The 23,342-nt window shown below is 35.9% G+C and overlaps 1 protein-coding gene across 6 annotated transcripts in view; it reads right to left on the bottom strand.

Annotated features, from left to right (window-relative positions):
* Positions 1-23,342, bottom strand: part of DOCK7 (dedicator of cytokinesis 7) — a 186,835-nt gene that overhangs the window by 141,902 nt on the left and 21,591 nt on the right. For all 6 annotated transcript variants that reach the window (XR_010659952.1, XM_065911740.1, XM_065911761.1 and 3 more), the window contains exons 2-9: positions 19,871-19,976; positions 9,549-9,724; positions 9,305-9,373; positions 4,011-4,140; positions 3,707-3,919; positions 3,299-3,384; positions 2,449-2,515; positions 1,370-1,519 (exon numbers count right to left, since the gene is read on the bottom strand). Coding sequence is in view for 5 of the 6 variants with exons in the window: in XM_065911740.1 (XP_065767812.1) it covers positions 1,370-1,519; positions 2,449-2,515; positions 3,299-3,384; positions 3,707-3,919; positions 4,011-4,140; positions 9,305-9,373; positions 9,549-9,724; positions 19,871-19,976 (997 nt within the window). In the remaining variant the exon portion in view is untranslated. The remainder of the gene's footprint in view (positions 1-1,369; positions 1,520-2,448; positions 2,516-3,298; positions 3,385-3,706; positions 3,920-4,010; positions 4,141-9,304; positions 9,374-9,548; positions 9,725-19,870; positions 19,977-23,342) is intronic.

Genomic DNA, 23,342 nt, shown 5'->3' with positions numbered 1-23,342 from the left:
AACTAAAACAATGCTCACTGCTGGATGCCACTGAGATTTTCGTCTTTTTGTTCTTGTAGAGGAATAACTAACTAATATATAGACCAAGGGAATTTTTCAAAAGACAAAATTACATTGCTGGACTATGATATAAGAAAAGTTTTAAATATAATTTCTTTAAAATTTGTATACATCTTAGCTTGTTCATATTTTTTAAATTACACAAAAGTCTATTTCTGTTTATATACAAACATTTGTGTGTGTTTAGGTATATGTGTATGTATCTTACACAATTGGGACCGTATGGTATGAATCATCTCACTTTCAAGCAGACAGTATTCCAATCATCATCACTATCTTTCTAGTTCATTCCCTCAAATATGTTCTATTTTATGAAAACTTACTATTTTCCCATGTAAAATAATGGTGTATACACATTTGTCGATTATTTTAATATCTAGAACTTTACTTATAAGTGAGTTTCTGAAGACCACTGCTGCTAAATCTTTGCTTGGAGAATTGTTCATTGTAATTAAGATTTATTTTAACCTGAATTCATAGGAATCTATCCACAAATTAGGACATTATTCCTGTGGGTAAATAAAATTCATTTCATGACAATCTACTTTATAACCTTATTAAAAAATTCATTACCTTTTTATGATAATTTTATATAAATAAAGGTAAAATGATTAAAGACTATATTTTAGGCAACTCTCAAGTCAAGGTCAAGTTAAGGTAAATTATTATTAAGTTATCCTAAGCTAGGTAGCTTAGTAATATTCAAATTTTAGTATCTGTAATCCTTATTCTTAATTGATTGATAGTTAAATCATAATGCTCCATTTCAATGATTTAGATTTTAATATTTATATAATTTAGGAACTGCATGATAAAACCACAGTATAGCTCCATATCCAAATAACCATAGATGGTTAATTTAATATGCCAACACAGCTAAGTTATCAAACACCAGTCAAGATGTTGCTGTGAAGGTATTTTTTTAGAGGTGATTAACTTTTAAATCAGTAGACTGAGTAAAGCAGATTACCCTTCATAATAGGGGTGGGCCTTATCCAGTTAGTTGAAGACCTCAAGAACAAAGACTAAGGTTTCTCAAAGATGGATTCTCAAGACAACATAGCAATCCTCTATGTGTATATGTATCTTCTTCCTACTGATCTGTTTCTCTAGAGAAAATTCTAATAAAGCTGCCCACTCAAGAACAATTTAGGTAGCACCTATTGTATACATCCAATATTATGTTAAAAAATATTAACATGAAAAAATAGGCAAAGATAAAATCTTTGACCTTTAAAAGCTTGTAATATTGACAGGAAGACAGGTACACAGACATAACACAAATAAATATATTTAACATTATTCTCACCTTTATTACAAGAAAAACATCTTGGGAAGGATAAGTGATAGAAAAAATAGCTGATCTTGCCAGCGTGGTAATGGCAGTAGGTGGTACATGTGGACGTAATAATCCTTTCATCTGCTCAGAATTAAGGTCAAAATAAAAGTTTTCTGAAATCTAAAAAACATATTCACATGTTAAATTTAAAACCTGTGCATTTTATAAACACTCACAAAAATCATAAATATTAAGTCTTAAAATAGTACAGATATTAAACAATTATACTAACATACAGTGTACCATACATTTCACTGACTATCAGTGAAGATATATAAAGATCTTTACATAACTAAATCAAAGCAAAAAAAATTGATGCAAAAACATATTCTAAAGAACCATATCCCATACTCTTTTAGTAAGAAATTTAACTTCTGATAAAGTATATAAAGAAACTATTATTAAGATGAGTTACCCAAAGTTGAGTCTTTGAAAACTTAAATAAGATTTCAGAAGATGTGATCAAGTAAATACAAGATGCTGGAGTAGAGTTCCACTACAGAAATCCACACTATACACTGACAGCAGAAGTCATTAAAGGCATTTCAACTTTCTACTACAAGGTAGGCTTAGAATACTAAAAATGCTGCATGAGAAGTCCTCTGAAAAGCTCCTAAGTGTAACAAAGATATAACGGCAAAACCAAGAGTAATATTTTAGACAAGAATATTTAAAATATAAGTGATCTTTTAATAATAGCTAGTGAGAATTTTAAAATTATGTCAACAAAACTTCACTGTCACCATCAATCTAACTCTTTATACATCATTTGCCTAAGATGCTTTTCTTGTATTTTTTTCTATTTCTTACACTAAAAGAAAGTTACTCCTGCTACTCCTTTTCAGAACTCTTTCAATGAAACAAAAAATAAGTCAACTAAACTATTTTACAGTAGGAAAATAATGTCTCACAGTTCTATTTTCTTTTTTTAAAAATTCATGTTTAGTAAGTCTCAAAAAATTATCTAATTTGTTTTATAAACAAATTAAAAACAGGTTTCTGAACCTCTGATTGGGACAAAAGACTACGTTCAAATTATATAACCTTACCTTTTTCTTTTCTTTCACATCATATAAAGCCAAACTTGCAAAAATGGGTTCAATTTCAATCTCAAACCTTTAGGAAGGAGAAGGATGAGTTTTAAATATATACATAAAATACACAGTTTGAGAGAAATTCTCATTCCATAAATTCTCTCTATACCCTGTACTTTTCTCTACCTGTGCTATTCCATCTCTACTACCCATCTTCCTTGAACACACTTTCCCATGTATATCTTCCACAATCTAAATCAACTATTAGCACATACTTCAAAAGCTTAAAAAAAAAGTCCACCCCCTGGTGGCGCTAGTGGTAAAGAACCAGCCTGCCAACGCAGGAGACATAAGAGACGTGGATTTGATCCCTGAGTGGGGAAGATCCCTTGGAGAAAAGCATGGCAACCTGCTCCAGTATTCCTGCGTGGAGGATCCCATGGACAGAGGAGCCCACGGGATACCATCCACAGCATCACAAAGAATCGGACACGACTGAAGCGACTTAATACACACCATGAAACAAATATAAAATCAACTCTAAGGAAAAAGATACTACTGATATTCCTCAAGTCAAGAACAGTGTCTGATAAATACTACAGATTTCAGTGGATGTGTTTTCAAGTTTTAAGGCAATTATATAGCTGAGGCAAAGAGTCATCTTCACCTGTGAGCCAAAAGTGCTCTTAAGTTCCGCTTCACAGGTAAGATTAAATGCTTGGGAGCATTTAAAATTATGTATAGAACAATACTTTTCGAAAGGACAGAAATACAAGTATAAAATTCACTAGGATTTTTTTATACTGGTACTCAAAACATTATTCCAGAAAAGAAAAGTTATATAGTAAACAAAATAAATACTCACTTGAGTGATAAACATTTTACAAGAAGTCTTTGACCAAAATGTTCTTTGGGCACATCAGGAACACTAAGTCGTTCTATTGGCTCTTCCTGCAAATTGACAAGCAACACCCAAATGAAGATGCCTACCATGTTTCAACCCTTTACAGTTTATTTCTTAAGAACTTATTTTATTAACCTACTACTTTTAGTCTTCACAAGTAAGCAAAGAAAAGAATGGCCTATTTATCCTCAAACAAAAGTCATTAGATTGTAAGTGTGCTCAATTATATTTCATTTACAAAAAGCAGAGCTGTATTTCCATTAAGTTTTATTCCCTACGTTTATCATAAAACTATTAATATATACAGTTCATACTCCCAAAACATCTATCTCTATAATCTTTTGCTTCTTTATATCCAAATATCTATACCTCATCTGGTGATGGATGCAAGGCAAAGAGTTCCTTGTGACGATTTGATTTCCTTTGGTCATCATTCTGACGGTCTATTTCTTCATTTGGAGTTCGATCAAGTAAATTGGGAAGCAAAGCATCAGGAAGTGAATTTTTCAAGTCAAAAATACTGCAGGCCCAGCTACCCCTTGGAGTATCGTCTATTGACATTGAACGTCTTTTAAGATCATCCTGCCATGCAAAACATTAAATATATTAATCAATGAATAAAAAACTATTTTTAAAAGAATGCCTTATAGTCATTTAAAAATAAAAGTATTACTTGTTCATCCTGGTAGTTGTTGCCATCTGGAGCTTCATCTGATTCAAACACCTGCTTCGGCAAACCTTTTTGCCTTTCTTTCTGTTTATCTAATGTATTAGGATTAAATCCTGTTCCCAATTTATGATATCTATTCAAAATAAAATAGTTAAGTAAATATCAATTTTCTGAAAATTTTTCATTTTCATCATCATTATATAATAAGCCAATTCTTCTTCATACCATTTCTCTACATAGTAAGAATATATATTTTGAGTATATTAAACATTTAAGAAGAAGAAGTGAAGTCACCCAGTCGTGTCCAACTCTTTGCAACCCCATGAACTGTAGCCTGCCAGGCTCCTCCATCCATTGGATTTTCCAGGCAAGAATACTGGAGTGGGTTGCCATTTCCTTCTCCAGGGGATCTTCCTGACCCAAGGACTGAACTGGGGCCTCCCACATTACACTCAGACTCCTTAACATCTGAGCCACCAGGGAAGTCCCATTACACATATAACCTAAGGTTTAAGAAAACGTCCACTCAAAGTTCCTTTAATCCAACTAGACAGCAGATTCTGAGTTTACAGAGGTAAATCATAATGTCCTTCTTTTCATGACAATCCTGTAGATGTACTGTAATTTAAGTTGTACTTTCAATTAAGAAAACTGTTCAGTAAAAGGAAATGATGGGAATCCAGGTTAAAAATAAAATGAAAGAGTAGAAAATATAAACTACATTCATAACAGGCAAAATATAGAGACAGCATTGAACCGTAAAGTTCCAAACATCCAAAAAAAATTTTTGCTATATCTCATTATGTATAAAAGATCTCAAGCAACCTAAAGCTTCAGACTTCTAAAATGAAAAACATCAAGATCTACACCATTGTGTGTGTGTGTGTGTGTGTGTGTACGTAACATATATTGTTATATAATATATATGTATTAGGCTAAGAACTCTTAAATTAATACAAGCTTTTTTCCAAACAACCCAGTATCCAAGATTATCAGAGACACTACAATCAAGAGCATTTACTGTGCCATACCTCATATAGTCACACTAGGGGAAATTTCAATTGAAGTATAAACAATTATAATTACGAGAGGATATTACGGTTTATCAGTCAATTGATGACACAGTAAACAAACATACTCGACACGAATTATTCACATTGTGTCTTATTGCTAAAGGTACTGAAATAGCAACTACATGATGTTCACATCATAGCATAATCATAGAATAAAAGACAGCAGCTTTCTCTGGAAGAACCAAAATAAAGATATGCAATATAGAAACATAAAAGGTATTTATCAAAAGCAGATGTTCTAATATTTCATGAGAGTTTAAACTACCTTAATTTGTATAAAAGTGTTTGTAAAGTGTCAAAGTTTGAATTCAAACACAAGCTTGATTAACTAAAAACCATGTTAACTAAGGACAAATAGATAAAACTTTATAGCCAAAACCATCACTAGGTAATTTTTGAAAGATACTGAACTGTTTGCTAGTTTTTGTATCTTTTGTTCTCAATGGAAATATTTGTATTTACCTTAAAGGACAGAATACACTGTTGCTTTTCTATATGAAAAAGTTTTCTTTAAAAATATTTTATTATTACAGAACCAATCCATGTTCATTGCTGAAAATTTAAAAATACAGACTTGTAAAAGTAAAATCATTATATTTCTACTACTCAGAGATTATCAGTGTTGAACACTCCTATTATTTAACTAACTGAACCTTTTCCTAGGTGTATGTACAATCATAAAATATATATATATTATGTACACACATACATACTTATAGTATTTGTATTTTTTAATAAAAATGAGATACAGTGGAAAAAAGTACCTTCATTTGTGAAGTCTTGTATCTAAGCTACTCTAATAAGCCAGAACACTGCTGAATTTTATGTTCTAAAAAATCAATAGTATGCAATTCAAGAGTACTGAGACAAAAGACATGATTTAAGATTAACACTCTTCTGTATGATCATTCTGTTCTAGTTAGTTGCTGTAAGGCTCTACATGATCATCCATCCACCACCACCATTTCTTTGACTTTGTATCTTAGCATTCTCTCCTTCAAATTATTCTGCTCCAGCCACATCGACCATTTGGTACTTCTTAAACATTCCTAGCATGCTTCCAATATGGAACCATTGCATGTACTGCTCTTTCTCTGTTGAATACACTCTTTCCCATGATATACAGATGGCTTACTGCTTAACTTCCTTTAGGTCTTTGCTCAAATTCATCTTATTAGAAAGGCCTCTTCTGATTAGTTTATATAAAGTAGAAACACCTCTGCTTGGCTTGCCCTACCCCCACATATTACTTTCTTTCTCTACAAGACTTCCCTCCACCACAACTATTAAATATTTATCTGTGTTTGTTTATTGTCTATTGCCCTCAACCCCAAGTAGAATGCAGGCTCCATGAAGGGATGGAGTTTGTTCTGTTGACTCACGTATCATCACTGCTTAGTATAGTGCCTGGCACACACTAGCCTCACAGTAAGTATGTTTTGAATAAATGAATATTAAGTACTTTCTCTTCTTTACGCTTCTGTGCTGAATTATGGAAGGATTTTTTGGTTTCATCTCACAACTTACTATTCCACTTTTCAGTCACATCTACTCCACCATTAAACCCATCCACTGAGTTTTAAATCTTTTTTCACTGAACAAATTTTTCACTTCCATAGATAACTAGTTGATTTTTTATATGGTTACAGTATCTTTTCATATCTCTTTGAGGATATTAAATATACATATGGTTCTTGATCTGTGGCCTATTAACTATTTCCTAAATCATTAGTTTTTTTATTTGTGATAATTTGATAATGTGATAATTTGAAATTTGATAATTTGTGATAATTCTTTCAAGTGCACTTTGGTTTAGATTGGTTGTATGTGCTCAATCATGTCCGACTCTTTGAGACCCCATAGACTGCAGCTCACCAGACTCCTATGTCCATGGAGTTTCCTAGGCAAGAATACTGCAGCGGATTGCCATTCCCTACTCCAGGGGATCCGCCCAACCCAGGTATTTATCCCACATTCCTTGCCTCTCCTGCATTGGCAGGCAGTTTCTTTACCAACTGCACCACCTTGGGAGCCCAAGAGCACTGGTTCCCATCAACTAGCTGGCCATTCTAGGTTCTAACGCTCATTCTTTAATTTGCAAGTGCGTATCTGTCTGGGAAATACTGTATCTCCTTAGCCAAACACATACCCAGTGACTACGGAGAAAAGACACCTCGTGCTTTCAAGGCAGAGTCTGATGGTCTTCTGGGTATGGAGGCTCCTTCTTCTTATTCCAAGGTATGCCCACCCTGGGCACTACACTATGATCTCTGTGGTGTGCTTAGGCAGTCATGTTAACCCTCTGCAACCCCACGGACTGTAGCCTGCCGGGCTCCTCAGTTCATGGGGATTCTCCAGGCAAGAATACTAGAGTGGGTTTCATGCCCTCCTCCAGGGGATCTTCCCAACCCAGGTCTCCCACATTGCAGGCAGATTGTTTACCATTTGAGCCACCAGGGAAGCCCTAGGTTCTCAAGCCCCCACTATTCGTGCTCTTAAAATAGGGATACTTCTACTCCCATGTCTACGCATAAAGGCACAGGAGGTTTTAAAATAACCAAATGTCCAACATTTACCCCAGGTCCCCCTTCTACTGCCTGTATTCACTGAGCCTAACATTCTATTGACCCTTGGGCATGTATTTTCTCCTTGGATTATTTTGTACTGTGGTCTTCTACTATTTCCAATCACACCTATCTTTTATATTTCAGGGATACTTTAAAACCTCTAGACTACCAAAAGTACCCCTTTCATCTTCCATTTACCACTAAAAATAATATCTAGTATAACAGAAAAAATATAAGCATTAGAATCTGATGCCCTTAGGTTCTAAACCTAGCGATCCCACTTTTCGGCTATGTGACCTCAAAGAAATTACTTAACTACTCTAAGCCTAAGTTACCTTATCTGTTGGAATCTTAAATGAGCATAAAGTACCCAATAAAATGCCCAGCATATAGCAAAAAAAACCCATAAATGTTAATAACCATACTCTCGTGGCTTATATCAAGGTGAGCAACCCCATGATTATAGTTAAGTAGCAGATTCCAGATTCCATGAAGTTAATATATTTTGCAACTAATCTCTTTTTGTTAACATTTCTGATTATAAGCTTCCAACATACAAGCAGAAGTAGAGACGTTTGAGTTATCTGACAGAGGAACAGTCTTCTTCAGTAATCTGTAAAATCTGGCTATTGAAATACTTATCAAAACTGTAAGTTCATAAAAAAAGCTCTTCTTTATAAAGGGTAGCAGACTGTGCTTTTATTAGGTCACACTAAAACTCAAAAGCATGTCAGCGGTATCCCCAAGAGTGATGCTTAGCACAATATTAAACGCAGTGAAATAAGACAGAAGGGCAACACAATAAGCAATGAACACATCACTGTTGCTAGTACAATTTAGCACAGAAAACTTCATTTCTCAAAACTATAATGTCTTAACAGAATTTTCCACTACTTCAGTAATTACTCTTCCTTTAGAAAAATAGAATGAGGCCAAGAACATTCAGCACAAAGACCCTTTTCACTATGCAAGAGAGCAAAGGAGAAGTAATTTTATTTCTTAATCTGACTTGATATTTCAAAAACCATCCACTAGGAACAAATTTTGTGGTAAATCATTATTTTTACAAATACTTACTTGACTGGATATACAGGTCAAGGACCTATAAATATTCAGCTGGTTAATAAACGGCCGAGACCTTTCAAACAGCCTGATCTAGAAAACTAGCTGTTAAATTTAACTTAATCAATTCAATAAATTGGATCCATTTGACAAATACAAATTATTCATCAATATTTACCCATGATTTCCCAAAAGAATACTACTACTAGTCATTATTATTACATATTACTAGTAATTATTAATGATCTGTGATAATATAGGAATACTATCCCCAGTTCAGTTCAGTTCAGTCGCTCAGTCATGTCCAACTCTTTGTAACCCCATGGACCATGGAATGCTAGGCTTCCCTGTCCATCACCGACTCCCGGAGATTACTCAAACTCATGTCCATCGAGTATTATTTTATAAGGAAAATAAGAGAAAGTTAAGTGTGGAACTTCTAAGGAGAAAATATGTATATGCAAAGGTTCTTCTATTACTTTTTCAGCTATTTTTCAAATAAATTTTCAGTTCTCATAATTAGTAGTAACCTACCTTAGTCAATTTATAGATCCTGCTCAGTATTTTTAAATATCACAATGAATATACAACTTACTTTCTGATCACAATTGCCCAGTCTTCTGTATAACTTCTAATACAATCTCTAACATGTGGATCCATTTCACTGTTTTAAAAAAGAAAATATATTTATAATTTAGACAGGAAAGCACTGATGTTTATGAATTTTGCTGCTGCATTCTTGTTGAAAACCACCACAAGAAGCAGAATCTGAATAAAACAATGGAAGGTAGTTGTTTTATAGTTACACTAAAACCAGAAATAGGTAGATGTCTCCTTACCTTTCTTCAGGTACAGCTGAAACAAGAGTTCTACAGTCCCTAGGACTATAAACCACTTCAATATCATCTGGAGGGAATTCAACCAAATCCCGTAAAGGTCCAGAATCCACAGCTAAAGGATGAGTAAGGAGGTAATCTTCCAAATCCACTGGGTCCACTGCTTCAGTAAGCGGCACCTTTATAAAGAGGGGTGGGTGAGAGAGGTGGGTAGAAAGGAACAGATGGATACAAGAATTTTAAAACTTTAAATAAAGGATATTTATTATTTTAAAAAATATATTTTTCTCCAGTTTTCTCTAAAATGTCAACAGATATTCAGCCAGATGCGCTAAAAGAAATCACAGGTGTTGGCCTTCCTATAGTTCTTTGTGCTTGAGTCAAACTCTCTTTTGATCTTCTTGCTTCAATTTTGCCCTTAACTCCCACATAAAAACAGTAAGATAATTAAGAGGTTTATAATATTTAACAATGACAAAGTGCTCATTGAAGGAATTCTTTTTCATAATTTGGAATTTTCATTTCTAAGTTTCCTAATGGTGTCTTTATTGTTACTGCTGATTACCCTAGTAAAAACATATTAACATACTGTGGTAGGCTGAAAAATGGCCCTCCAAGAGATCGCCACATCCCAATCCATGAACCTTAAATGTCAAAATAAATAGATAAATAAAATACAAAATAAAACACTGTTTGAAGATACCATTAAGGATCTTAAAATAGGGACATTATCCTGGATTATCTGAGTGGGTCCAAAATGCAATCATATATATCCTTATACAAAGACAGAGGGAGATATGGGCCACAACAAGGGGAAAACCATATGAAGAAACAGAAAAGAGAGATTTGAAGATTCTCGCCTTAATGATGGAAGTGATATAGCCACAAGCAGCCATCAGAATCTGGAAGAAGCAATAAAGTGATACTAAAAGGAGCCTCTGAAGAACATGTGCCAACACTCTGATTTCTACCCATTGATACTGATTCGAAACTTCTGGACTCCAGCATTGTGAGAGAGTACATTTCTGTTGTTTTAAGCCACCTAGCTTGCTGTAATTTGTTTCAGCACCCAAAGAAACTAACACAGACCATATTAAAAGTATTATTAGCAATAACAGTATTTGCGGCATTCCTTGGCCAAGCTGAAACAATAGTTTTCCCTAAGGTGTTCTACTTCTTGTCTAATTCAAGAAAGAAAACTTATTCAGGCAAAACTACAAAGGATCTTATCTTTTCATATAGTAACATAAAAAATGTGCAGCTGTAGATCAATGAAAATAAGACTATGTTATTTTTCAAGATATTCAACTGGGTAAAAAATATTGCAACTTGCTACCATGCAAGTTCACATTACTACAAAGAAGGTGCTTTAATCTAAACTTCTCTGGACTGAACAACTAAACAGAGTTGTTAAAACAACATTTTAAAGATATTAAATAAAATACTGAATAACTATAATATCATAAACACTCAAAAGATAGTAACAATTACTGTCATTATCCTTATGTGTTTTCTCATTTAAACCTCCCCCAAATCCTGTAAGTTAGAGATAATTACTATTTCAGTTCTACAAATAAAAGGCAATTGTGGTCAAAGAAGTTAACTTCTGGAAATAACAGCCACAAAATGATGGAGGAAAATTTCAAATTTAGTCTTCAAAGTGTAAAATTCATGGTTTTCTCTCATAAGCATTCTATCTCACTATTTCATCAAGTACATAAATACACTATCATGACATTCTTTGTAGACGCAAAGAAGCAATTCATCAAGGAAAGGGAAATCTTCTTCAATTACTGCTGCTGGAAAAGATGGATAACTATATGGGGGGAGGGGGAAATGACTCTCAATCCTTACATCACGACATGTACAAAAACTAAACTGAGATGGATCATAGAAACAAACATAAACGCTAAAACTACAAAGTTGCTAGAAGAAAATAGAATATCTTCAGAATATAGAAGTAGGCAGAGGTTTATATTTAGGTCTTTGATCCATTCTGAGTTTATCTTTGTGTGTGTTAGAAAGTATTCTGATTTCATTCTTTTGCATGCAGCTGTCCAATTTTCCTAGCACTACTTATTGAAGAGACTCTCAACACTAAATGACAGAGAAGATAAATGATCTTGTTTACCAAAGTCACAATGAAAGTCACTGGTTTTCTAGGTGTACTGTTAGCTAGACTTGGAACAAGGAAATAAGTATATGTTTGCTACAACTGTCTCCACTCTCCCTGCCTCCCATCAGAAACAACTGCCTGGACTAGTTTTTGGATATAGTGGTAAGATGCTTACAACTATATATTATTTTGCAAGACTCCAAAGAAAGATCCTATATTTACAGACCCAAGGGAGGAGACTGAAAAATGATTTTATAATAGAAAGTGACTAGACAGTAAGCAGGGTTAAAGGATGACAAGAAGCAGCAACAGTGAAGCACTAGAGTCTCTACAGGCAATGTGAGACACTGTCTTACTTCAGCAATCACTGTATTGAAATTGTGACTGATGTGTTTAGTGTTAAGATCTCTTTCAAACTCTTCAGGTATACCATCAAAATGCTTGTATTTGATTAGTAGTTGTTTCGGGCTACAGGGAAGGGGGATTAAAGGGTGATAGCCAAAGATTTTTTTTTGAAACAATGAAAATGTTTTAAATTGACCATTATGATGGTTGCATATATCTGTGAATATATTAAATCCACTGAATCATAAATTAAATTGGTGAACTGTATGGTTATGTGAAATAAATCTCAATTTAAAGCCATTAAAAAAATTGAAACAGAATCTAATCATACACAGAAAATATAGAAGATAGGAAAACAAGTATACAAGGAAGAAATTTCAAAAAAGTTGAACTAGAATCTAATCAGTTACAGGAAATACAGGAAATAGAAAAACAAGTCTACAAGGAAGTATACATAAAATCCAAAAGGCAGGAAACTGTAAGACAACTAATCTAATTTCCTCAACAAGTCAATGGCACAAAAACAGACTTAATAGTTGGGGGAGGGAATAGTATTCTACTGTATAGATACACTACTACATCTTCTTTATCCATTCATCTGTTAATGGACATTCAGGTTGCTTCTATACATTGGGTATTGTTAGTAATGTTGCTAGGAACACTGGGGTGTACCTTCTTGAATTAGTGTTTTCATTTCTTCAGATAAATACCCAAAAGTGGAACTGCTGGATCATATGGCTTTTGGAGGAACCTCCATACTGTTTTCCCCACTGGCTATGCCACTTTACATTCCCACCAACAGTGCTCAAAGGTTCCCTTTTCTCCATATCCTTGCCAGCATTTACTATCACTTGTTGATGATAAACAACATCAAGGTTGGTTATTATCAACCTTATCACTTCTTGATGCTGCTGCTAAGTTGCTTCAGTCATGTGCACTTCTTGATGATAACCATTCTAACAGGTATAAGGGAATATTCTCATCATGGTTTTAATTTTCATTTCCTTGATGATTAGTGATGCTGAGCACCTTTTCATGTATCTGTTAGTCATCTGGATGAATTCTTTGGAAAAAATGTCCATTTAGTTCTTCTGCCCATTTTTAATTGGATTGCCTTTTTGCTATTAAGTTGCATGAGCTCTTTATATATTTTGGATATTACCCCCCCTTATCTGAAAGATATTTTGCAAAATTTTGTTCCCACTGTTGTTGTTATTCAGTCACTCAGTTATGCCCGACTCCTTGAGACCTCATGGACTGCAGCACGCCAGGCTTCCCTGTCCTTCACTATTTCCCAGATCCTGCTCAAACTCATGTCAACTGAGTCAGTGATGTCATCCGATCATCTTGTCCAATGTCATCCCCTTCTCCTCAATCTCTCCCAGCATCAGGGTCTTTTCTAATGAGTCAGCTCTTCACATCACGCAGTCAAAGTACTAGAGCTTCAGCTTCAGCATCAGTCCTTCCAATGAATAGTCAGTGTTGATTTCCTTTAGGATTGACTGGTTTGATCTCCTTGCTGTGCAAGGGACTCTCAATAGTCTTCTCCAACACCACAGTTCAAAAGCATCAGTTCTTCGGTGCTCAGCTTTCTTTATGGTCCAACTCTCACATGCATATATGACTACTGGAAAAACCATGACTTTGACTAGACAGACCTTTGTTAGCAAAGTAATGTCTCTGCTTTTTAATATGCTGTCTAGGTTGGTCATAGCCTTTCTTCCAAGGAGCAAGCATCTTTCAATTTCATGACTGCAATCACCATCTACTGTGATTTTTGAGCCCAAGAAAATAAAGTCTTTCACTGTTTCCATTGTTTCCCCATCTATTTGCCATGCAGTGATGGGACTGGATGCCATGATCTTTGTTTTCTGAATGTTGAGTTTTTTTTGTTGGGGGGGGGGTTTGTCATACATTGACATGAATCAGCCATGGAGTTACATGTATTCCGCATCCTGATCCCCCTCCCACCTCCCTCTCCACCCGATTCCTCTGGGTCTTCCCAGTGCACCAGGCCCGAGCACTTGTCTCATGCATCCAACCTGAGCTGGTGATCTGTTTCACTATAGATAATATACATGCTGTTCTCTCGAAACATCCCACCCTCACCTTCTCCCACAGAGTCCAAAAGTCTGTTCTGTACTTCTGTGTCTCTTTTTCTGTTTTGCATATAGGGTTATCATTACCATCTTTCGAAATTCCATATATATGTGTTAGAATGCTGTAATGTTCTTTATCTTTCTGGCTTACTTCACTCTGTATAATGGGTTCAGTTTCATCCATCTCATTAGAACTGATTCAAATGAATTCTTTTTAACGGCTGAGTAATATTCCATGGTGTATATGTACCACAGCTTCCTTATCCATTCATCTGCTGATGGGCATCTAGGTTGCTTCCATGTCCTGGCTATTATAAACAGTGCTGCGATGAACATTGGGGTACACGTGTCTCTTTCAGATCTGGTTTCCTCACTGTGTATGCTCAGAAGTGGTATTGCTGCGTCATATGGCAGTTCTATTTCCAGTTTTTTAAGGAATCTCCACACTGTTTTCCATAGTGGCTGTACTAGTTTGCATTCCCACCAACAGTGTAAGAGGGTTCCCTTTTCTCCACACCCTCTCCAGTATTTATTGCTTGTAGACTTTCGGATAGCAGCCATCCTGACTGGCGTGTAATGGTACCTCATTGTGGTTTTGATTTGCATTTCTCTGATAATGAGTGATGTTGAGCATCTTTTCATGTGTTTGTTAGCCATCTGTATGTCTTCTTTGGAGAAATGTCTGTTTAGTTCTTTGGCCCATTTTTTGATTGGGTCATTTATTTTTCTGGAATTGAGCTGCAGGAGTTGCTTGTATATTTTGAGTTTTAAGCCAGCTTTCTCACTCTCCTCTTTCACCTTCATCAACAAGCTCTTTAGTTCCTCTTCACTAAGGTGGTGTCATCAGCATATCTGAGGTTATTGATATTTTTCCTGGCAATCTTGATTCCAGCTTGTGCTTCATCCAGCTTGGCATTTCATACAATGTACTCTGCAAATATGTTCAATAAGCAGGGTGACAATACAGAGACTTGACGCATTCCTTTCCCAATGTGGAACCAGTCCGTTTTTCCATGTCCAATACTAACTATTGCTTCTTGACCTGCACACAGATTTCACAGAAGGCAGGTAAGGTGGTCTGGTACTCCCATCTCTTGAAGAATTTTCCACAGTTTGTTGTGATCCACACAGTCAAAGGCTTAAGCATAGTCAATGAAGCAGAAGTAGATATTTTTCAGGAATTCTCATAGGACGCCTTTTGTTAATTGTTTCTCTAGCTGTGCAAAAGTGTTTAAGTTTGACATAGCCCCAGTTTGTTGACTTTTGCTCTTGGTATTTGTGCTTTTGGTATTATATAAAAAAAAAATCATTTCCAAGACCAAAATCAAGGAGCTTTTTCTCTACATTTTCTTCTAGGAGTTTTATACTATTACCTCTTCTGTTTAAGACTTTGATCCATTTCAAGTTAATTTTTGTGAGTGGTGTGAGATAGGGGATCAATTTCATTGCTCTGCATGTGTCTATGTAGCTTTCTCAGCACCATTTATTAAACAGACTATCATTTTCCCAGTTGGACGCTCTTGGCACCCTTGCAGAATATTAGACCGCCATATGAGCAACATATGGCGGTCTAATATTTGGAGGATATTATGTTTAGTGAAATACATCAGACAGAAAAAGACAAATATTTTACAATATCACTTACATGTAGAATCTATAAAACAAACTAAAAATATAACAACAATAGCAAAAAAAAAAAACCAGACTCACAGATATATAGAGGATAAACCAGCTATTATCAGTGGGGAAACAGAACCAAGAAAGGGGTAAGAGACTAAGAAGTAAAATTACTATTATAAGGCTTTCCTGGTGGCCCAGGGGTAAAGAATCTGCCTACCAATGCAGAAGACATGCGTTCAATCCCTGATCTGGAAGACCCCATATGCTGCAAAGCAACCAAGCCTGAGCACCACAACTACGGAGCCAGTGCTCTAGAGCAGAGGAGGTACAACCACTGAACCCACAGGCCACAACCGCTGAAGCCCACCCAGCTGAGAGCCCACGTTCTGCAGCAAAAAGCCACTGCAACGAGAAGCCCGTGCAAGGTAACTAGAGAGCAGCCCCGGCCCAAGAAACCAGAGAAATACCCACACAGCAACAAAGACCCAGCACAGCCAAAAATAAATAACTATGATAAAACAAATAAGCTGCAAGAATATACTACACAGCAAAGGGAATAGAGCCAATTTCTATAACAGTTATAAATAGTACAACCATTAAAGATAGTGAAACACTGTGTTGTACACATGAAACTTATTTAGTATTATAAATCAGCCCTATCTCAATTTAAAAAAAAAAAAAAAAGAGGAAGGAGAGACTACCCTCTTTTTTTAAATGCAAGTGATCTAAGACCAAATTCCATCTGTGGATTTTGTCTGATCCTGATTTGAATAAATCAGCTACAAAAAGACAAGTGAAATAATTGAGAAAATTTAACATGCACTGGATAGTAGATGACACCAAAGAATTAGACTATTTTGTTAAGTGTGATAACAGCATTGTGGCTAAATTAAAAAATGTCAATGTTCTTACTTGTCTTCTACTGCTGTGTATGTTTGAAGACTCCCATAACTTGAAACGAACTTTCTCAGAAAGAATATAAGAAGAGTTATTGAAGTCAGCAAGCTCTGACAAACCTTTGAAGGAATTCTGTTGCAAAGAAGAGCAAAGAAATACTGAAAGCAGGAGACTGATGGAAAAGTGGGGCAAAAAAAGAATTCTTTTAAATGGGAGAAATAACAGCGCATCTGCATGTTTGTAGACTGATGGGAATGCAATGATCCAGTAAACAGAAAAAGTAACGTCATAAAAGAGCAGGGAGAATTACTAAAGTACTGTATTTTAGTAACAGAGAAGTTGGGATCTAGTTCATTACTGGTTTATCTAAAGTAACTGGTGGACAGACAATATGGATACAGATGATAAAAGGTGAATACACATGGTGGTAGGAGTATGTGGATGCCCCTGACTGCTTCAATTTTCTCAGTGAAACAGGAAGCCAAGTCATCCTAAGACTGCAAATAGAGAACAGCAATGAGGATTTTAAGGGAAGAGTAGGAGGCATGAAATGAGTCGACTAAAACAGCAGGACAATGAGCAGACTGGGAAAATAAAATATTTTTTGTTTAAGCAATGGAGAAGTTTTCATGCATTAGTGGTCATATACGTAAAGTGAGACCAGTCAGTGAGAACTGTGTATTTTTCTCCAGCCATACCCAGCTGCATCAGTGCTGACATGAAGTAAGCAGAAGGCTGGGTTTAAACAGCACTGAGGTAGTGCCAATGACATGAGAAGTTAAAGAAATCAATGGTATATGCAAGAGAGTAATTATAAATTTCAACAAATAATTTAAGTTTGATAAGGAGAGAAAGAAAAGAACATCAAGGAGTGAGAGACCCAAAAATGTTAGCAGGATCATGGATTCTAATCCCAGGGGAGCTGAAGTACAGTTGAAGTCAAAGCACCAGAATAGAGAGCAAGAGACAGAAGAAGGGGCGGCCCGAGAATAAGAACTGTGGAACTGAGATTACATGAGGCTTACAGTCATTCATAATGACCAAATCCAGGGGTGACTATGGAAATGAACAGTGAAGGGGTAACACACAACACGGGAAATCAGCTGAAAAGAGGAGTTCAAGACACTCAAGAGGGTATTAGAAGGACCATCTCCGTGCACTCCGTTCACTCCGTGAAATCATCCAGAAATCTATATATCATAAACTTTCTCCAACCAGTATGTTGCTGTTGTTAAAAGTAAACTTCATATCTTAAAAGTGAATAACAAACACTATAAACATGTCAGTACAAGTCATTCAAACTACTATGCTCTGGCACACCATGTTTGTTCAATAATTGGTACTATTTCACAGATAAAAAGAAAGTGTTAATATAACTTTACCCAATTCACTCTTAACAACTTTTTCAGTTTTTGACAAATGGAGCATGTTTTTAATTCATATTCTTACTACAACTAAGTATCAGATTTTTTTTTAATTAAAATTGATTATCCTCATGCCAGCCTCTTGAATTAAAAAAACATATATTTATATCTCTGACACAGCTCCTGGCTTAAAGCAATAATTCAAAACTATATATTCCTTTCTATTGAAGGAGATAGATAACACCATGAATCTACACAATTACGTAACATTTACATATCTATTGGGTGGCTCAGATAGTAAAGAATCTGCCCGCAATGTGGGAGACACAGGTTTGATCTCTGGGTTGAGAAGATTCCCCTGGAGAAGAGAACGGCTACCCACTCCAGCATTCTTGAGAAGAACTCTATGGACAGAGAAGCCTGCCAGGCTACAGTCCATGGGGTCACAAAGAATCAGACACAACCAAATGACTTACTTTCACTACTTTCAGTACCCATTATTTCTAGAAAAGATTCCTGAATTTTCATGTATGAATCCACCTTGGGTCTGAGAAGTTCCATTTATAAAATTCCAGAGTTGATTAAATCCTGAATATAAAGTTTTGGAGTTGATTAGGAAATCAACACTTCTGTAACACCTCCCAACACTCCCCTGACTCAAATTTGAGAAAAAAGTGACGTAGCAACTAATAAGGTGGTTAAGTGATACTAGTGATGGACCCCAATCCCCTGGCTCTTCAGTTCAGTTCAGTCACTCAGTTGTGTCCAACTCTTTGCAACCCCATGGACTGCAGCACGCCAGGCTTCCCTGTCCATCACCAACTCCTGGAGCTTGCTCAAACTCATGTCCATCGAGTCGGTGATGCCATCCAACCATCTCATCCTCTGTTTTCCCCTTCTCCTCCTGCCTTCAATCTTTCCGAGCATCAAGGTCTTTTCAAATGAGTCAGTTCTTTGCATCAGGTGGCCAAAGGATTGGAGCTTCAGCTTCAGCATCAGTCCTTCCAATGAATATTCAAAACTGATTTCCTTTAGGATTGACTGGTTTGATCTTGCAATCCAAGGGACTCTCAAGAGTCTTCTCCAACACCACAATTCTAAAGCATCAATTCTTCAGTGCTCAGCTTTCTTTATAGTCCAACTCTCATATCCATACATGAATACTGGAAACACCATAGCTTTCGACTAGATGGACCTTTGTTGGCAAAGTAATGTCTCTGCTTTTTAATACGCCGTCTAGGTTTGTCATAGCTTTTCTTCCAAGGAGCAAACGTCTTTTAATTTCATGCTGCAGTCACCACCTGCAGTGACTTTGGAGCCCAAGAAAATAAAGTCTGCCACTGTTTCCATTGTTTCTCCATCTATTTGCCATGCAGTGATGGGACTAGATGTCATGATCTTAAGTTTTTTGAATGCTGAGTTTTAAGCCAGCTTTTCACTCTACTCTTTCACTTTCATCAAGAGGCTCTTCAGTTCCTCTTCACTTTCTGCCATAAAGTTGGTGTCATCTGCGTATCTAAGGTTATTGATATTTCTCCCAGGAATCTTGATTCCAGCTTGTGCTTCATCCAGCGTGGCATTTCTCATTATGTACTCTGAATATAAGTAAAATAAGCAGGGTGACAATATACAGCCTTGACGTACTCCTTTCCCTATTTGGAGACAGCCTGTTGTTCCATGTCCAGTTCTAACTGTTGTTTCTTGACCTGCATACAGATTTCTCAGGAGGCAGGTCAGGTGGTCTGGTATTTCTATCTCTTGAAGAATTTTCCACAGTTTGCTGTGATCCACACAGTCAAAGGCCTGGCTCTTATCTTTCCACTATTTTTCATGGCCTAGTCAGAATGTAACTGTAACATACCATATCTTAAACACATTACTTACTGTGGTATGATGGGATATATTGCCAACAATGTTGAGGTTTTTGAGCAGCTGGGGAGAGCCACTATACTGTCCGGAGATCTGCTTCCTAACTTCAGCAGCCACAGTTCTGCAACAAAAAAAGCAAATACACTGTTTGCAAAAAGAAATCAGCTTAATTTAAAATGGGAGAAAGCAAAGTATATTAAAAGTTCATTTAAAGAACAACAAAATCTCAGCATGTCAGTAAGATTATAAATTCATAAGCTATTTTGGTAAATACTGCTTATAATTACCGGAGAAAGCAATGGCACCCCACTCCAGTCCTCTTGCCTGGAAAACCCCATGGACGGAGGAGCCTGGTAGGCTGCAGTTCATGGGGTTGCTACGAGTCGGACATGACTGAGCAACTTCACTTTCACTTTTCACTTTCATGCATTGGAGGAGGAAATGGCGACCCACTCCAGTGTTCTTGCCTGGAGAATCCCAGGGATGGGGGAGCCTGGTGGGCTGCCGTCTATGGGGTCGCACAGAGTCGGACACGACTAGAGCGATTTAGCAGCAGCAGCAGCAGCAGCTTGTAATTACCTAGAACACCTTTATAATGCTGATGCAGGGTACAAAACTGACAGTCAACTTACATAAGGCCTCTTTTTGTATATGACATTTCAGTGAAATATTCTGGCTTATGATAGAGCTGAAAGCTATAATAAGTATATATCATGAAGTATATAAATTTTAAGGATATAAAATTAATTCTAAAATACTTTATAAACAATATTCATGCCCCAATATTCGTGCCCCATAAAATTATTCCCTATTTTTACTTAACTAATAAAAATTGTCTGCATACTCTGGTATTAATGGCTTTCTATACTTTGAGCCTAATCACCTCTTCAGCTTTATATTCTACCTCAAATCCTTCTCAACAAACATAAATTGTTTCCTAGAATGCTGTTTCTCTCCTGTACCCAAAATTCAACTCAACTATTTTAAAGGTAAAACTCAAATGGCAAGACTTTCATAAAAGCTTCTTGACTCACCACAGTTAAAATAATATCCTTCTTTAAAACTCTTAGAGCATTCATCATAACCTAAACTCGCATTTTTCTCCTTCCTAGTTATTTTTTCCACATTCATGTATGCCCTATATAAACAGAGGCAATGGTTTCATTCACTGCTGTTTTCCTTAAAATATTTAGCATGTGGCATTTAAAACAGAGAAATGTTTATTCACCTCTGGGCCAGCTTGATGATACTTTTGTTATGGAGGATTCTCAAATTAATAGCTGAATTCAGAGCCCTGGACATCTTAGTGCCCATTCAAATGTTCAGCTAAATTTCTAGACAATCTCATTTTCCAAGAATTATCTGAATATTATATGATATTGTCTTTAGCCTCTTTCTTCTCTTCCATACTTCCTTACCTTTTTCATATTCAATCACTCCACACATACCTCTTGAGTGCTGTTAGGAGCTGACTAGTCAATTAGAAATCTTTGATACAAAGGTAAAAGAGTTTTTTCTAAGACTCAAGATACTGAATTAGCTAAACTTTTTCTTTACTTGAAGTACTTTAGATCATATTTGTGCTTCATAAAAAGTGAATTTGTTATTTATAATTGCCAAAAGTTGGAAGCTTATTCTTTAACAGGTAAAAGGATAAACAAACTATGTAGTACATTCACACAGTGGAATACTATTCAGCAACAACAACAACAAAAAAAAGTGATAGCAAGCCAAAGAAAAGAGACATGGAAGAACCTTAAGAGAATACTGCTAAGCGAAAGAGAGAAGGTACTGTGTGATTCCACCTACATGACATCCTGGAGAAGGCAAAAGTATGTATGGCAAGGAGGAAAAAAAACAACAGCGGTTGCCAGGGGCTGCAGGAGGAAGAAGGAAGAGATGAATAAGCAGTGCACAGGCGATTCTTAGGGCAGTGAAACTGTTCTCTATGACACTATTGTAATAGACACGTATACTGCACATTTGTCAAAACCTAAAGAATGCACAACACAAAGAGTAAACTTAATGTAATTTCTGGACTTTAACTAATAATAATGTATTAATATTGGCTTATCTAGTATAACAGAGGTTTCACATTAACCAAGATGTTAATAATAGGGGAAACTTGGTTGGAGTATAAACATGGGTGATCTCTTGAGTTTCCACTCTTCTTTAAATCTAAAACTTCTCCCCCAAAAGTCTTAGTTTTTAAAAAAAATAAGCAAATGAATAAAAAAGACTAACTGACAACAGACAAGGGAGAGAAGAGCATGAAGAAACCATCAGAGGTTAGAGATGAAAGAGAAAGAGAAAAGGTAACCTTGGAAGGAGAATACGGATTGAGGAGAGGGCAAAGGGCAAGACCTGTAAAGCGCCGGGATGCGAGAGGATAGGAACATTCACTTCAGTTTATGGCTCCCCTTAGGTCTTTTAATGACACCTATACACTGTGTATGTTCATTAGGTTTGTTTTAAAGGTCTTACAATCTCCTGATGGGTTGTCAAGACTGAGAAGAAAATATGAAAACACCTTTAAAGAGACAGAGAGAGGCAGAGAACAAATATTATATCTCTACCTTCCTCAGTGCTACTTAACTCAGCCTACCAACCTCAACACTACCTCAGTGTTCCTGTTTTTCAGTGCAAACCATGAGTAATTTGAATTGTAAACTGCTATACTTCATCAAGGTCAAGATCTCACTAATTGTTAAGGCTTGCTGTTACTTCAGGTACAGCTAAGAAAGAAAAGCCTCGCTAATTAACCATTACACCATCAATTAATTGAAAGACATACTCTGATTTCACAAAATGGGAAAAATGAAACAAAATTTAAAATATTACTTCCAAAAGAGACAATCTCTCGCTTAATAACAGAGACATGCAAAGGATTAATCTCCACATTACAAATATTTGTCTTATTTGTACAAGACATGATTTCCCCCAGAGAGGAAATCAGCAAAAATGTGTAAAATAAGAACCATTTCCAAACTGAGCTATAATGGTAATAAAAATCCAGCAAATGATGTATTTATATTTAGACTCTCTACATGAAAAGACTTCCTCAATGGTAATTGAGGAAATTTTCCCAAATAGTAAAGTCTCTCTTAACTATACCATGGTCCAAAGTATGCATGACAAGAAATGTAATAAATATAGTTCCTGATATCAGTTAAAAGCCTTTATCATAGATTATGTTTTTGATAATTTTTCCTATTCCTAATGTAGCTCATATAGTAAAGCAATACAAGGAAGTCTTTTTACTTCTAATAAGCTATTAACATCAACAGCAAAGTGGAAAGAGGTCAAAACTCCCACAGTTACTTATGCTCTTAAATTATAACAGCAGAATATCTTCTTCCTCTCCCTGAAGAACATGATCCAATATTTGACCTATTTATCTCCTTACCAACTCTCACCAGTTCCACAAACTCCCTCACTATGTCAACACGCATTACAGTTTTTACCCCCCCCCCCAAAAAAAATGCAT

This window comes from Muntiacus reevesi, chromosome 1 (genome assembly GCF_963930625.1).
Source record: "Muntiacus reevesi chromosome 1, mMunRee1.1, whole genome shotgun sequence".
Lineage (NCBI taxonomy): Eukaryota > Metazoa > Chordata > Mammalia > Artiodactyla > Cervidae > Muntiacus > Muntiacus reevesi.
The sequence above is the reverse complement of the archived record's forward strand: the minus strand, read 5'-3'. Positions and strand labels throughout refer to the sequence as shown.